Consider the following 14,405-nt stretch of genomic DNA (forward strand, 5'->3'; position numbering starts at 1 on the left):
CTCTGCGGATTTGCTCCAGTGTCACTGTAGGTGAGGACAGGGGGAAGCGTCTGCAGCGCCCCCGCCCTGCACGCTCCTGGCCATCACCACGGAAGTTGGGTTTTGAATGAAGGGCGCTAGGACCCGGTGGCGCGGCGTCGGCAGGGACTGGGCGCTCGGGGCGCTGAAGGGCGCCGCGGCGCCCCGTCGCGAAGCGCTCGAGCAGGTGGGGGCGCAGCGCGGGGCTGCGCCGGAGCGCAGAGGGGCGGAGGCGGCCGCCACACCTAGGGCGCCCCGGAGCGCCCGGGGCTGGCGCGGGCGGAGCCGCCCGGAGGGCCGCGCGTGTCCCCGGCCTCGGCCCCGCCCCGCGCCGTCCAATGAGAGCCCGCGGCCAGAGGGGCTGTCCGCACACTCTGCCCGCAGCCCCACTCCGCGCCGCCGACCCCCTGACACCGCACCCCGCACCCTGCACCCGGGCAGCGCGCCCCAGACCCCGAGCTCCGCGCGCCGTCGTCGGCTTCCGGACGCCGCTCCCTGCGCCCCTCTCCGGGACCCTGCGCCCCGGTTCCTGGACTCCAGGTGCCCCTAGTTCCCCAGGCGCCGGCGAGCCCTATGGCCCCCCAAGGGGGTGAAGTAGGAGCAGCCTGAGTACCCGCAGCCGGTGCCCCGTCCACGCCCCCACCCCCCCGGGGCCTCGCGGCGGGAGTCTTCGGGGAGCTATGCTGAGGCCGAGTGGTGCGGAGGAAGCCGCGCAGCTCCCCCCTCGGCGCGTCCGCGCCCCTGTCCCCGCGCCGGCGCCCAGACCCGCGGCCCCCGACGGTTCTCCGGCTTCGCCCCGCCTGAGTCTTGCCTGTCTTCTGCTGTTGCTGCTGCTGACTCTGCCGGCCCGCGTAGACACATCCTGGTGGTGAGTGCGGTTCTCCGGGTTGGGAGGGTGAGGCGCTGGGTCAGAGAGGCCAGAAGCGCCCGGAGGGAATGTACAGCTCCCGGCACCGGCTGCTCAGCCGGTTGTCGCTTCGACGGAGTTAGGCGATCCGGGCAGGACTGTCACTGAAGATACAGAGTGGCGGGGGTAGGGGAGAGGCGGGTATGGGGCGCAGCGCCTTCCCCGCCCGGTGAGGTGGGCGCTGGGTATTTGGAGCAAGGACACCCGGTGGTCGAAGATTCCCAGACCCTCATATGCTGTGCTCAATCCTCTTAGGGCAAAAGCTACCTTCTGAGTTTCTCTCAGGGTGGAGTTAGGGAACCAGTCACCCATCTGGGGCCTTCGGTGGCCGTCCCTTAGGACCCCCTGATCGCCTAAGATGTGGAGAAAGGGGCCGCTGGCACGGGCGGCTGAGGCTCCTGCGAGTCTACCCTACCCGGTAACGAAGTAAGCCTTTGGTGAGACAGCAGCACCCAGCTCGAGGTTTAGAACTGGAACCCAGGCAGAAACTCCCACAATTAAAACAAACAAAACACTTGGGTTTGCATGATTTAGGCATTTGTCTTCAGCCTCTGCTTTGAAGATGTTACTTCGAACCTTGCTATCTCCCTCCCCTCTTCCTTCTTTTTCTTCCCCAGATGACCCCATCTCCAAGAACTAGAGGCTTCTGGAGTCCCAAAGTCTTAGGAGACCCTCTCCTCAGATTTCTTGCAGGCCTTAGACTCCAGACGCTTCATAAGAGGGCAGATGATGCAAAAAGCATTAAAAATCCACTGGGTATCTTCTTTTCTGAATTCCCCCTTCCTTCAAGCCCTGGATGGCACTCATCTTTTTCTCTCGGGAGAAAGAGCTGCTTTCCCCCACCCCCACCGTCTCGGGGGCAGAGCACCCAGAGAGTTGGACTGAGAAAAGACTCAGTCTTCTCATCTTTCTTTCACCCCTCAATCAAACTGGCCTCTTGGACTGGGCTATTGCCCCTCTCTGTTCAAGCAGTGCCCCCCTTCCTTTCCTTACTCTGCCCCTCCCCCTCTCTATCCCCCACCAAATGTGCTCTCTTCTCCCCTCGCACCCTGTGGCTTTTCTTCTCTTCACTTGGAATCTTGGCTGGAAGGGTGAGGGGTAGCCGGCTGAGGGGCCAGCAAGCTTGGGCTGCAGATTCCTATCATTTCAAGATGCGTTTCTCTCCATATCCCCCCCTCCCCCCCATTTTTCCTGTTTCAGAAAAATCTCTCTTTTGGATCTTTTTTATCTCTGCAGTGTTGGGGAAGGCAAAGAGGGGGGTTCTGGATGGGGAAGCAGGGAGGCCCATATCTTACATCTGGCTTGAAACATTCCTTTAGAAAGGGAAAGGGAAGAAGGGGGACAAGGAGCAAAGCCTTTCAAAGTTCAGAGTGAGATCAAAGCCACCCTTTACCTACAAGGGCTCAGTTTGGCTAGGGACTTGCATCTTCAGTGGCCCTGTAGAGAGAAGATGAAGTGACCAGTGCACATTCTTATCCATCCCTGATGGCAGTTTGCTTTTAGGGGCTCTTGATTGCTTCTTACCAGTTCAGGAGGCAGTCTTGGGGACCACTTGGTGTTTAGGTGAGGAAGTGTCACTCTGGTAATTTCAGCATCCTGGTAGACCCAACTGGGGTTCTTCCTAGTCTCCATTTTGTCCCCTTGATTGCTCTTTCTCCCTTTTCCTTTCTCCCTCTACTACTCTCGCCCCACGTGGTTCATATTAAAGATTTTGGAAAAACTCCTGAGTGGAAGATCTAGTGAGGGAGGCAGGCGGGTGATACAGAGGGATTCAGCAGTCCCTGTGAAATGGAGGAAGGCAGCAAAAGGACCAGGATGGGGAGTGAATGCAGAGGTGATCTCAGTCTCCTTGCCTCACACCTGTCATAGCTGCAGCCCCTAGATGCCTGCCTCAGTGGTCATCACTTCTGGGATAAAGTGGAAAGCTGCTTTCTAAAGGCAGGTCAGGCTCCCAAGGTGATTCTCTCTCTTTCCCTTAGGAAAAAACCCACCAAGATTGATATTCTGTACAACCCCTGGAAGAGATGCCTGTTGACTGTGTGTGTGTCTGTGTCCCACTCCGGAGCAGAAGGTCATCACTGTCACCAGCTAACAGTCTCATCTTCCTCACAGCCCTTCCCCTTACTGACAACCATGCCTTCCCTCTCCCTATCTTTAACTGGAAGGAAATGGATCCTTTCTTTGTAATCTATACTCAAGAGAACAACAAATAGGGGGCTCCTTGCATGTGCTTCCCTTTCCGTTTTGCATTCTGCAGGGGATTGGATGTAGGGAATCACAAAAGCAGGACTGTATGCATGGATTCACAAAGGGAGAGTGACAGAGTGGTAACATAACATTAGCATTATTGTTCCTAACCACAGCTGCCATTTAATGAGCCCTTACTAAGTTCCAGACGCTGTGGCTAGGCACCTTATGAGCATCATCTTCTTCAATCCCCAATAATCTAGTGAGTTGGATACTATTATTATCCCCATTTTACACATGAAGAAAGTGAGGGATAGGAGGGGAGTGGTAAGAAACTCAAGTTCACACCAATTTTGGAGCCAGATTGGTCTACTCCTGGCACTGTGTGGCTCTCTCGCCCTTGGAATGAAAATGAGCTTGGACTTTGGTGTCAGATGTCCTTGGTTCACCAGGTTGTCTTCCACCTAGTTCTGATCGACAGAGCTGGACGTTATCACTTAATCTCCTGGAACTTCAGTTTCTTCACCTGTAAAATGGAGATCTCCCACTTTCTCATAGGATTTTTGTGTAGAAAAATGTTTTGTGAACTGTAAAGTACCATATAAATGATGATGTATTGAGAGATGAAGGGAGGGTAATAGTTTTATCCTTGAGTTCAAAGCCCTTGATGGGCTGGGCTGAATCATGTACTAGGGGCTGTAAAAGAAAGGGGGGAAATAAAAAAAGGATCCCTGGCCTCATTAAAAAAAACAAACAAACATAAAACATCTACAAATAGGCTGGCAATATCAACAGAAATAAAGCTATAACTGAAATGAAGTTTATGGCTGGCTAGGGGGAGAAGGAAATTGGGGGTAAATCAGAGTGGTTAGGTGTTTATTCAACAAAAAGTTATTAAGTACCTACTATGTGCCAGACACTGTTCTAGGTACTGGGGATATTAAAGTGAAGAAAGCAGACAAAAAACCCATGCCTTCATGGAGCAGTGTGTCTGAATCACCTGGGGATGCTGGTAAAATGTAGATTCTGATTCAGTAGGCCTGGGAGGGGCTCTGAGGCTCTGCATTTCTAACAGGTCCCAAGGCACTGCCAATACTGCTGTTCTGGGGACCACACTTTGAATAGTAAGGGGCTAGAGTAGGGTATGAGTCACTTTGTCAAAGGAAGGGATATGAAACAGGCACAAGCAGGTGAAGAGAGCATTCTGGGGCAGGAAGCTGGGAAGGAAGTGAAAACTTCTGGAGGGGAAAACAGATCTAGAGAGCCAGGAGCATCTCATCCCTTCTACCAGCCCATGAGCTGGAGATGCTTTAAATATATTTGTGCCCCTCACAGCTGAGCTCCAGGCTTGGCACATGGCAGGCATTTTGCAGGCATGTGTTGAGTTGAGAGGGGGATGGGCTGGGCTCAGGCTCAGTTTTTTTGGAGGCCCCTAAACTGACTACAAGGGGCTGACCACTGATCAGCAGGCAAGCACCCTGCTCTGCAGAATCTTGACGCAGCTATTTAGCGGGATAAGAGTGGTAGTAGAGAAACTTAATTATCATCCCATCTTAGATACTGAACAGATGTTCCCACGCTCAGTGAGGATGTAATAAGAAGGACCAATGTGGGCCGCAGCAGAATGGATTTAAGTCAGACCACAGGAAGAACTTTTTGCCAGAGTTTGGCCTGCTCCACTCCAGACTGTCTCATGAGGGCTGGATTACTGGTCTCCCATTCCCATCCAACCCCCCTCTTTCCAAGCCCCAGTTAAAAAAACAAATACCCATTGCCTAAAGCAGTACTCGGGGCTGAACTGGGGAAGCAGAACGGTGGTGAGACAGGGACAAGCTCCAACTCCAACGGTCTTGATTCCCCAAACAAAGCACCACGGCAGTGGGTGTAACTCCAGGCTGTGCGTCAGGCAGCCCTTTCCGGCCTGGCCCAGCCCAGGGTGTTTATTTTGTTTGTTCCTGGAAGCTGTTGCTCTGATGGACAGTGCTGGGGACGCTGATTCCATGGGATTTGTTAGTGGCAGGCCAGCCCTCTTACCCCTCCCCTGGGACAGATGGGCCCCATCAGCCCTGCTGAGTTCCAGAAGAGGCAAGCATCAGCCCTCCTTGTGTTTATTTGAGTTGGTGTCACCAGTGGTGATCTAGTCTGTGGGTGAGGGCCGAGTGTACAAATGCTGGGGGTATGGGGGGAGGGGTGGGGGGCGTAGAGTCTGGGGCAGTCCAGCTTTTCCACTCTCTCCACTGGCCACCCTCCCTTCTCCTCACCCACTTCTAGACCTATTTTGGGGCCTTTCCAAAACCACAGGCTCATTCACAGCACAAATCAAATCTTTTCTGTCTGTAGCAGCAACTGCCCTCCTTGGCCCCCACCTGTTCAGAAAAAGGGAGAGAAGGTATCCTTTTGATGTATTAGGACAGGAGAATAGAGAATTCCTAGCAAATCAAGGAAGGTACTGGGTTTTGGAGAGATAGAAAGGGAGTGAGAATTAGGGGAAGGAGTCAGATCTCATTTGGGGGCCTTGTGGGGAGAAAAGGTGGTGATGCACGCCTGTTTTCACTTTGAAATGTTCTTCCTGAGGCTTGTGGTGGAGTCCAGGGCTAAGAGTGTTTGAATGAAGAGAAAATATTGCCTTGAGAAATTTGAGAATGACTCTAACAACCCACCTATCTTTTAGTAGGCCACTTCAATTGATCTTCTTATATTTGCTCGTATTGGGCAGCTTGGGAAGTGGAATATAGGGAGTGTCACCTGGTTGCTTTATCTTGGCCTTTGGCTACCTACTGCAAACAGCTTTCTGCCCATGCAGGTCCATAAAGGACATCATGCCCCATAGGTTGGGGAGGATGATTTTGAAAGACTCATTAGTTAAGAAAGCCTCCAGGGCCTGGAAATAAAGGGTATGGGGAGGAGAGTTTGGGGTGGGGTCTTCCTCCCCAGACCTCAGAACTGGGATTGAGGATTTTTAGCTACATGGGTCCAACTAGAGCTGTAAACACTACTCAAAATTGCCCACTATGTCTCTTCCCACTGGCCCCTCCCTGTCTCTATCCTTCTTCCCCCAAACCATGTCTTCATGGACCAGCCATGCAGGACATGCCTTTTATATGCGGTGTAAGAGTGTTGTCTCAGACTCTCATTTTGTTAGTTTATTTTTGTGTGAGGCTCTTAATGTTTATTAAATAAACAGGCAATGGGTTTGTGTGACAAGCCCACAGCTTCTGTGTACGTGACACATGCCTGGCCTGCGTTCTGGGAGTGTGTGTCACTTTGGCATTTGGCTGAGGAACTGGTGATGGTGGGAGACCATTCAATTACTCTCTCTGCAACTGCATAACTATTTCTCCAGAGCTTGTGGGGAACAGTTCTACCCACTGGCCTCAGGGAATGTGGGTTGGGGGAAAGAGAAGGAACCTCTCCAAGGTCTGAATGCCAAACCTTACCCCTCCTTATTCCCCTCCTGATGCAGAAAAGGGGCCAGGAAGCTCTGACAGAGACATCTCCACCTTGCAGGTACATCGGGGCACTGGGGGCCCGAGTGATCTGTGACAATATCCCTGGTCTGGTGAGCCGGCAGCGGCAGCTGTGCCAGCGTTACCCAGACATCATGCGCTCAGTGGGCGAGGGGGCCCGAGAATGGATCCGAGAGTGTCAACACCAGTTCCGCCACCACCGCTGGAACTGCACCACGCTGGACCGGGACCACACTGTCTTTGGCCGTGTCATGCTCAGAAGTAGGGGCGTCTTCCACCCTGCCCCAGCTCCTTCCCTTTCTATGCTTGGGGTGGTGAGTGGTAGGGTAGGCATGATCCCCTCTCCCTTCTCTACACACTACTTCATAATCAGAGAAACAGTTATGAGCAGAGCCCAGGGTACAGTTGGGAGCAGATCCTCAGTACTTTAGATATATAGGCAGGGGCCCCTCTAATCCTGGTGTTCTGGGATGATGGGACAGAGGAACAGAATTTCCTAGTACCTCCATCTTTCTTCCTCTTTCCCTTCCCTCCCCAACCCCCAGCCTGCAAGTTTCCATGCACTGTAAGTCTGAGAAATAGGAATGGCTGCTCTGTTCTTACCAACACCATCACTACCCTCACCCTCACACTCCCAACACTCCAGTAATGGGAGCAAGGGATAAACAGAAAGGTGATATGTAAATATTTGGAGAGTCAGCAGCTTGGCTCCAGCTCAGCAAAAAATCTAAGTAGAGCTAGATAGTAAACTAGGAGAAAGAGAATGAGATGGGAATCTGGAGGTGTCAGGGGAACAGGTGTGATGATTCATCAATCCCTGAGAGCAGAGAGGGAAGGAAGTGGGCAGGAGAAAGTAGCATGTCTCTTCAAACAGGCTGACCCCTGGGCTGGGGTCTCCGCTGTAGGGGAACTGTCCAACAGAGTGGGCCTGAAAAGGCCTGGAATTTGGACGAAGGCAGGCTTAGCTGAGTCAGGGTTGGTGCTCAGTGGGAGGGGATGATTCACTGTGAAACTTTTCAATGGATGGACCCAGGGAGTTTGAAAGGAAGCAAGAGTACAGGTCAGCTCAAGAGGTCAGATGTACAAAGAAGTGGATAGAGAGTAGTGAGGGCTGAGGGGAAAGGTCAGATACTCTGGGGAATGCTCTTGGAAGAGAAGGGCATCTTCAAGAAAGGGAGCAGGGGTTGCTCTGGGAGAGAAGAGGAGAAGAGAGGAGGTTACAAGTCAGAGGTTGTGTGGGCTGAAGAAGGGAACAGACATGGGCCTTCCTGAAACACCCTTCCTCCTTTCTCTCTCTAGGTAGCCGGGAGGCAGCATTTGTATATGCCATCTCATCAGCAGGGGTGGTCCACGCTATCACTCGAGCCTGTAGCCAGGGTGAACTAAGTGTGTGCAGCTGTGACCCCTACACCCGTGGCCGACACCACGACCAACGTGGGGACTTTGACTGGGGTGGCTGTAGTGACAACATCCACTATGGTGTTCGCTTTGCCAAGGCCTTCGTGGATGCCAAGGAGAAGAGGCTTAAGGATGCTCGGGCCCTCATGAACTTGCATAACAACCGCTGTGGTCGCACGGTTAGTACTCACATCTGTGTGTGTACATTCATATTTGCTGGGGGTGACCAGTATGTGTGATCATGAACCAAATGTGAAGGTGGAAGTGCTGAAGCCTTGTGGATCGCTTCCAAAAGTCCAAACCTCCTGGACAGGAGCAGTAAATGCAAGGGAGCTTGGGAATGCCTAGGTTCAGCCAGGTGCATAAAGAGTCTTCACATAGGTGGAAAGTAGGGAAAGGTGGAGAAAAGAGGGGAAATAACTTTTTAAGAAGGAAAAGAACCCCCTCCATCAAGACCGAGGAGCATAAGAATTTGTTCTAGTCAGTTCACTTGTATTTGAGCACCTCCTATGTGCCTAGTCTGTGCTTGAAAATGACGTGCTACAAAAGTAGAAGACATGGTACCTTAAACACTAAAACACACGAAAACTAGAGGATGTGCCAGCACGCTGTAGTCATGAACAGAATCCTGTGGCTCTAAAGTTCAAGTGGGCTCCCATTGAAAAGGAAAGCCCTGTTGGTCCAGGAGGGTTTCCTGGAAGAAGAGGTTCTTGAATTTGATCAAGAAGAATGGGTGGGATCTGATTGAGGAGAGAACAACCAGTGGCTCCACTAGTCAGCCAGGGCCTAGTGCCTGGTCCAGCAGACTTCAGAGCACTCATGCTTTTAGTCCTAGGAAGGACTAAAAAGTGCCCTGACTGGCTGCCTTTCCCTTACCTGCCTCCCTATCTCTCAGGCTGTGCGGCGGTTTCTGAAGCTGGAGTGTAAGTGCCATGGCGTGAGTGGCTCCTGTACTCTGCGCACCTGCTGGCGTGCACTCTCAGACTTCCGCCGCACAGGTGATTACCTACGGCGGCGTTATGATGGGGCTGTGCAGGTGACAGCCACGCAGGATGGTGCCAACTTCACAGCAGCCCGCCAAGGCTATCGCCGTGCCACCAGGACTGACCTTGTCTACTTTGACAACTCCCCAGACTACTGTGTCTTGGACAAGGCTGCAGGTGAGTAAGGAAAGCAGGAAAGGTAGGGATATGGAGCCCCAGTTCTTAGTGCAGGCACCCCTGGTTAATCATGGTCTGTTCAGCCTCAGGATTTAGGGGAGGGGATGCCGTGGGAGGAGTTAGTCTCCTCCCGACATGAAAACCTTGTAATGAGATTGTTGATTTATGCCTCAATCCGCCAGGCCCAATACTGCACAAGCAGAGAGGAGAGGTCATCTATTCACTCCTGTATATCCCTAGCATCTGGGATCTGAGTAGGTACAACTCAGTGAATGTCTAAATGAATCACCCATCTTCAGTACCACACAATGTGTGGGCTACACAGAAGCATAAGATGCAGCCCCAAGTCTTTGGCACTTTACAATCTAAGAAAATGAGATGTAACAAGTAGACAATGCAACTGTAAAAGAGAGATGACTGGAGAAATCAAGGACAGTTTATTTGAAAATGTGGAATTTAAGCTGTTTCTTGAAGTGTGGGGATTATCTGGATAACTAGAGAGAAGAACAGGCAGATATTCTCTACACACAAACAGAGTGTTGATGGGAAAGCACATGATCTGTTCCAGGAACAGAGAACAGATTAATCTGACTGAGCGAAGGTTTTGAGTAAGGGAGATTAAAGGTATAAAGGTTGGGAACAGACCATGAATGACTGAAAGGCTTTATCCAGCTGCTGCCATTGAAGATTCTAAAGTGGAGTTGGGGAAGCAAGGAAAGAGGAGATCCCTACCAAAGGCTAACCATTGGCAGAAAGCAGCAAATCGTTGTTTCTCGGTCTGTTCCAGATATTTGTGGTGGAATTCTTGGGGATGCTGGCAGGTCATATGGTATTCTCCCAAAAGAGTGGAAGTTACCAGCTTGGCTCATATTTCAGGTTTAGACAGGTTAAACTAGGAACAACGTGCAATGCAACAGAACTGCTCCTCTCCTGGTGACTGTTGTGGACTCCCAGGCTCTTCTCTGCAGACTCAGCAGTCAGGACTTGGTGAGGTGGAGCCAAAAAACCTCAGTTGTCTTCGGTACTGTTTGTTTTCATCCATCACTGTCATTCCTGGAGAGTCAGGTGGCTCAGAGCAAAACTGGGCACAGAAACAGGGTGGAGCTCCACTCAAGTAACAGAGAAAGTAGTTTGTGTACTTTGAAGGGTGCTAGGATAAAAAAGGTTAAGAGAGCCCTTCTGATCCTCCTAGTGATTTCCTGCCACTAGGTATGTTTTTTTCCCACGTGGTATAATTTAGAGGGCTACTCTCCAAATGCTTGGAAATAATTCCATTACATCCAAGATGTAAGCCTATGCTACCATACCTAAAATGCACCTTTGGGGAAGGATCTTTGGAGTTAGGAGGGAGGATGAGTCACCTGTGTGTTGGTTTTTCTCACAGGCATAAAATTAGGTCTCATAAAACCCAAAGTGGTATAAGTCGTCCCAGAAGGGAGTATGGAGCCAGGAATTTTCTCCAAAGCAGTACTGTCCAGTTGAACTTTGTGATGATAGAAATGTTCTACATCTGTGCTCTCCAGTACGGTAGCCACTTAGCCACATGGGATTACTGAGTATTTGAAATATACCTAGTGTGACCAAGGAACTAAGTTTTAAATTTTATTTAATTTTAATTAATTAAAGTCTAAATGACCACATGTGGCTAGTGGCTACCACATTGGACAGCTCAACTCCAGAGTGTGGAAGAGGCTTTTGGTGCACAAGAGAAGGACTTAAGACCCAGCATTTGGAGTTAGGAGAAGAACACATATAGAAGACCTAGTCAGCCCATACTCTTAGAGCAGTGGTCTCCTAATATTTTGCATTATATATTCCTATCATTAAAAAAAAATTGAGGGGCTGGCCCGGTGGTGTAGAGGTTAAGTTCATGCGTTCCACTTTGGCAGAACCCAGGGTTTGCAGTTTCAGATCCTAGGCGCAGACCTAGCACCGCTCATCAAACCACGCTGCAGCAGCATCCCAAATAAAACAGAGGAAGATGGGCACAGATGTTAGCTCAGAGCCAATCTTCCTCACACACACACACACACAAAAACATTGAGCATGTACCTCCAGTATATGTATATTTACTTATAAATTATATCTATGTTCCATTGTACTAATATGTACATTATACAACATACACACAAGATAGATATTTTAAATTGATGAGATATAAAAATATAGAAGTTCTAGCATTTTCTTCCCATGCCCCAGTGGAATATGAAGACTACTGCTATAGAAATCAGTTAACCTATTCCCCTTCTTCAACCCCCAGGCTACTCACTTTCCCATCTCTGGGAAAGGGTTGGAGTAGATACTCTCTTAGGATCCATCCCATCCAAAATGCTATGATTTTATGATCTGTTGGCAGAATCTCTTTTGCTAAAATCAGTCAGAATGAGGTCCTGAGCATTCTCTATGCAAGGGGAAAACATCATCCTCACCTCTCAGAGTCCCCACTGTAAAGGGTAAGGCATGGGGTATTTTTTAGGAATTCCCCAAGGGTATGCCTCCAGCCAGTCACGCTAATCAGTTGACCTCAGTTGAACAGAGATTATAGATATAACAATTCACTGAGCTAGATGCTATTATTATGCCTATTTTCATATGAGAAAACTAAAGCCCAGAGAGATTAACTAATTTGCTAAATCACACAGCTAAGAAGTGGCAAAACTGGGATTTAAACCTAGACAATCTGATGTCAGTCCATGTTTTTCATGGCCATGCTATACTACTACCCTGCACAGTACCACTTAATGAAATACAAACTAAGGACCAAAATACTAACAAATGGTAGCAGGATTAGAGTTGTGGCAAGACTTCTTAGAAAAGAGAAATTATAGGCTGTTTTTTTCCTTCAACTTTTTATTCTGGAAAATTTCAAACATAAATAGAGAGCCCTCACCCAGCTTTAACAATTATGAATATTTTAAGGCTAGGTTTTGAACGGGATATGGAGATGTCTATCGGCAGGGCAGGCACTGCAGGTGAAGTCCATGGTCTTTGGGGTGCTTTGAGGGTGGGGAAAAAACAAGTCTGGTGCAGAGGACAGGGAGGAGATGATCATTTTGGCTAGTGGGTATATTTTCAGGAAAAGGGATTCTTTATGGTTTCCTTATGAGGATGTGGGTAAGGGAACCCAGAGCAGCTGAAGTAAGAGGTAACTTGGTTCTCACTCTCTCTTCCCCCACCCAGGTTCCCTAGGCACTGCAGGCCGTGTCTGCAGCAAGACATCCAAAGGGACAGATGGTTGTGAAATCATGTGTTGCGGCCGAGGGTACGACACAACTCGAGTTACCCGAGTCACCCAGTGTGAGTGCAAATTCCACTGGTGCTGTGCTGTGCGGTGCAAGGAGTGCAGAAACACTGTGGACGTCCATACTTGCAAGGCCCCCAAGAAGGCAGAGTGGCTGGACCAGACCTGAACATATAGATACCTCACTCATCCCTCCACTTCAGATCTCCTGACTCAAAAAAGCACAAGATCTTTGCATGCACACCTTCCTCCACCCTCAACCCTGGGCTGCTACAGCTTCTATTTAAGGACTTGGAGAGTGATCCAGAGGGACTCTCCTGTCCTGGCTGGTTCCTTAGCCCTGGGAAGGAGTTGACAGGGGATGTAAGAAACTGAGCAGCTCCCTGACTCCCCCCTCTGGAGGTTGGAAGGGAGAGTGAAAGAGGTAGGGGTCTTCAGAGTGATATGAGTTGCACTAAAGCACATGGTCAAGGCTCATTTTTCCTTTCCCTTGCACTGGCTTCCTGAGACTTCTGTGTGCAAGAGGAAGGGTACTTGGAGAGAGCTTCTTTCTGTTCCTGCTTGGTTGAGGGTAGATGGGACAGAGATGACACCACATATCTCTTCCCTGGGTCAGTTTGAGCAGACTGCCTGGTACCCCAAAAGAAACTCTCAGGCTACGACATTCTTGCATTATCCAGAGCCTGGGATTGCTAGACCAGGGTTAGCTATAGTGGACAAAGTTCCATTCACATGTTCATATGTTTATAAACTGCTGTGTTTTGTAGGAGAAAAAATTATATAACTACATAAACATACATTCTCTTCCAGTCTCTCTCTCCTTTTCAATCTATATCAGACAGCACTGCCTTTTTTGTTCACTTGCTGCCTGTTCAAACTGAGTGGCATAGGCAGTGGTTCCCACGCCTAACAGATCATTAGAATATCCTGGTACACTCCTGAGAGAAAGTAATTTAGTAAGTCTACCTAGGCCTTGGGATTCTATTTTTTTTTAATTTTCCACACATTCTGTTGGTCAGCCAGGTCTGGGAAACACTGAGGAAAAACTGTGCGACTCATGGAGGGTGGGAGAGGGTAGCAGGCCTGATCTCAAGGGCCCACATGAGGCCTCAGTGTATACCAGGCAGTTAGGGCTCTCTGGCTTTAGCAGTTTTTAGGAGCCTTTGAAGCCAGGAGCGGGAGCCAGGGGCTACAAAGGGAAGGAGAGCTGGGGCTTGGGGCCAAAGTGGTAAACAGTTTAGAATGCAGTCTTTCCTCATTTATTCAACACATCTTTATTTAGTGACTCTATGTTCAGGTGGTTATTATTGTTCACTCACATTTGGCTCAAATAGGGGAGTTCCTTCGATGCTACTCGCCACTGTCTAACTGAGCTTGCAGCAGTGGAGCCTCCAGAGATAGTGGCCTTTGTAAGCTAGAGAGTAGGTAGGACACAGAGTCCCCAATACCATGATGTCCTACTTTTATGTGACTTGGACAGTGGTTATCTCTTGCCTGTTGATATATTAAAGGAGCAGAGTAATAGAAATTTGCAGCTCTGACAGACCTGGGTTAAAATCACAGCTGTGCCACTTAACAGTTTTTGATATTTTGAGCAAGATACCCAAATTCTCTGAGCCTTTATCTTCCCATCTGTAAAATGAGGGCATGAACCCAACTCAGATATTGAGTTTTAATTATGCCCCAAACTCTAGCCAACAGACACTGTTACCAAAGCCCCTAACTGGTCTGGGCCATCATGACTTCTCTTGGAACTTTCAATTCAGGACTATAAAGTATTAACAGCAGGCTGTAGATTAAGGGGCCGACACAAGGAATTCTGAATATAGCCCGCCCCCCTCCTTTCCCAAGTTCCTCTCCAACATCGCTTGAGGTCCTCACATGTTTGTGGGGCAGCTTCACTCTGCATAGGCAGCAGAAGCATGGGGGAGCCATAGCTCTGGGCCATGGGGGCAGATTTATTTGGATGATAGGACTAATATTTGTATAACCTGCTGAGACCTGTGTGGGAGAGTTTAGGGTGGTTT

At 49.7% G+C, this 14,405-nt stretch overlaps 1 protein-coding gene across 1 annotated transcript; it reads left to right on the forward strand.

Annotated features, from left to right (window-relative positions):
* The first annotated feature begins 252 nt into the window (after positions 1 to 252).
* WNT2B (Wnt family member 2B) lies at positions 253 to 13,187 on the forward strand. Its single transcript, XM_014837228.3, has 5 exons — positions 253 to 886; positions 6,620 to 6,840; positions 7,879 to 8,156; positions 8,873 to 9,137; positions 12,318 to 13,187. Exons 1-5 carry the CDS (start codon positions 699 to 701, stop codon positions 12,545 to 12,547), a joined length of 1,182 nt encoding a protein of 393 aa, XP_014692714.1. The 5' UTR covers positions 253 to 698; the 3' UTR covers positions 12,548 to 13,187.
* Positions 13,188 to 14,405: the final 1,218 nt, after the last annotated feature.

The sequence above is a fragment of the Equus asinus genome, chromosome 16, assembly GCF_041296235.1.
Source record: "Equus asinus isolate D_3611 breed Donkey chromosome 16, EquAss-T2T_v2, whole genome shotgun sequence".
In the NCBI taxonomy this organism is placed as follows: Eukaryota; Metazoa; Chordata; class Mammalia; order Perissodactyla; family Equidae; genus Equus; species Equus asinus.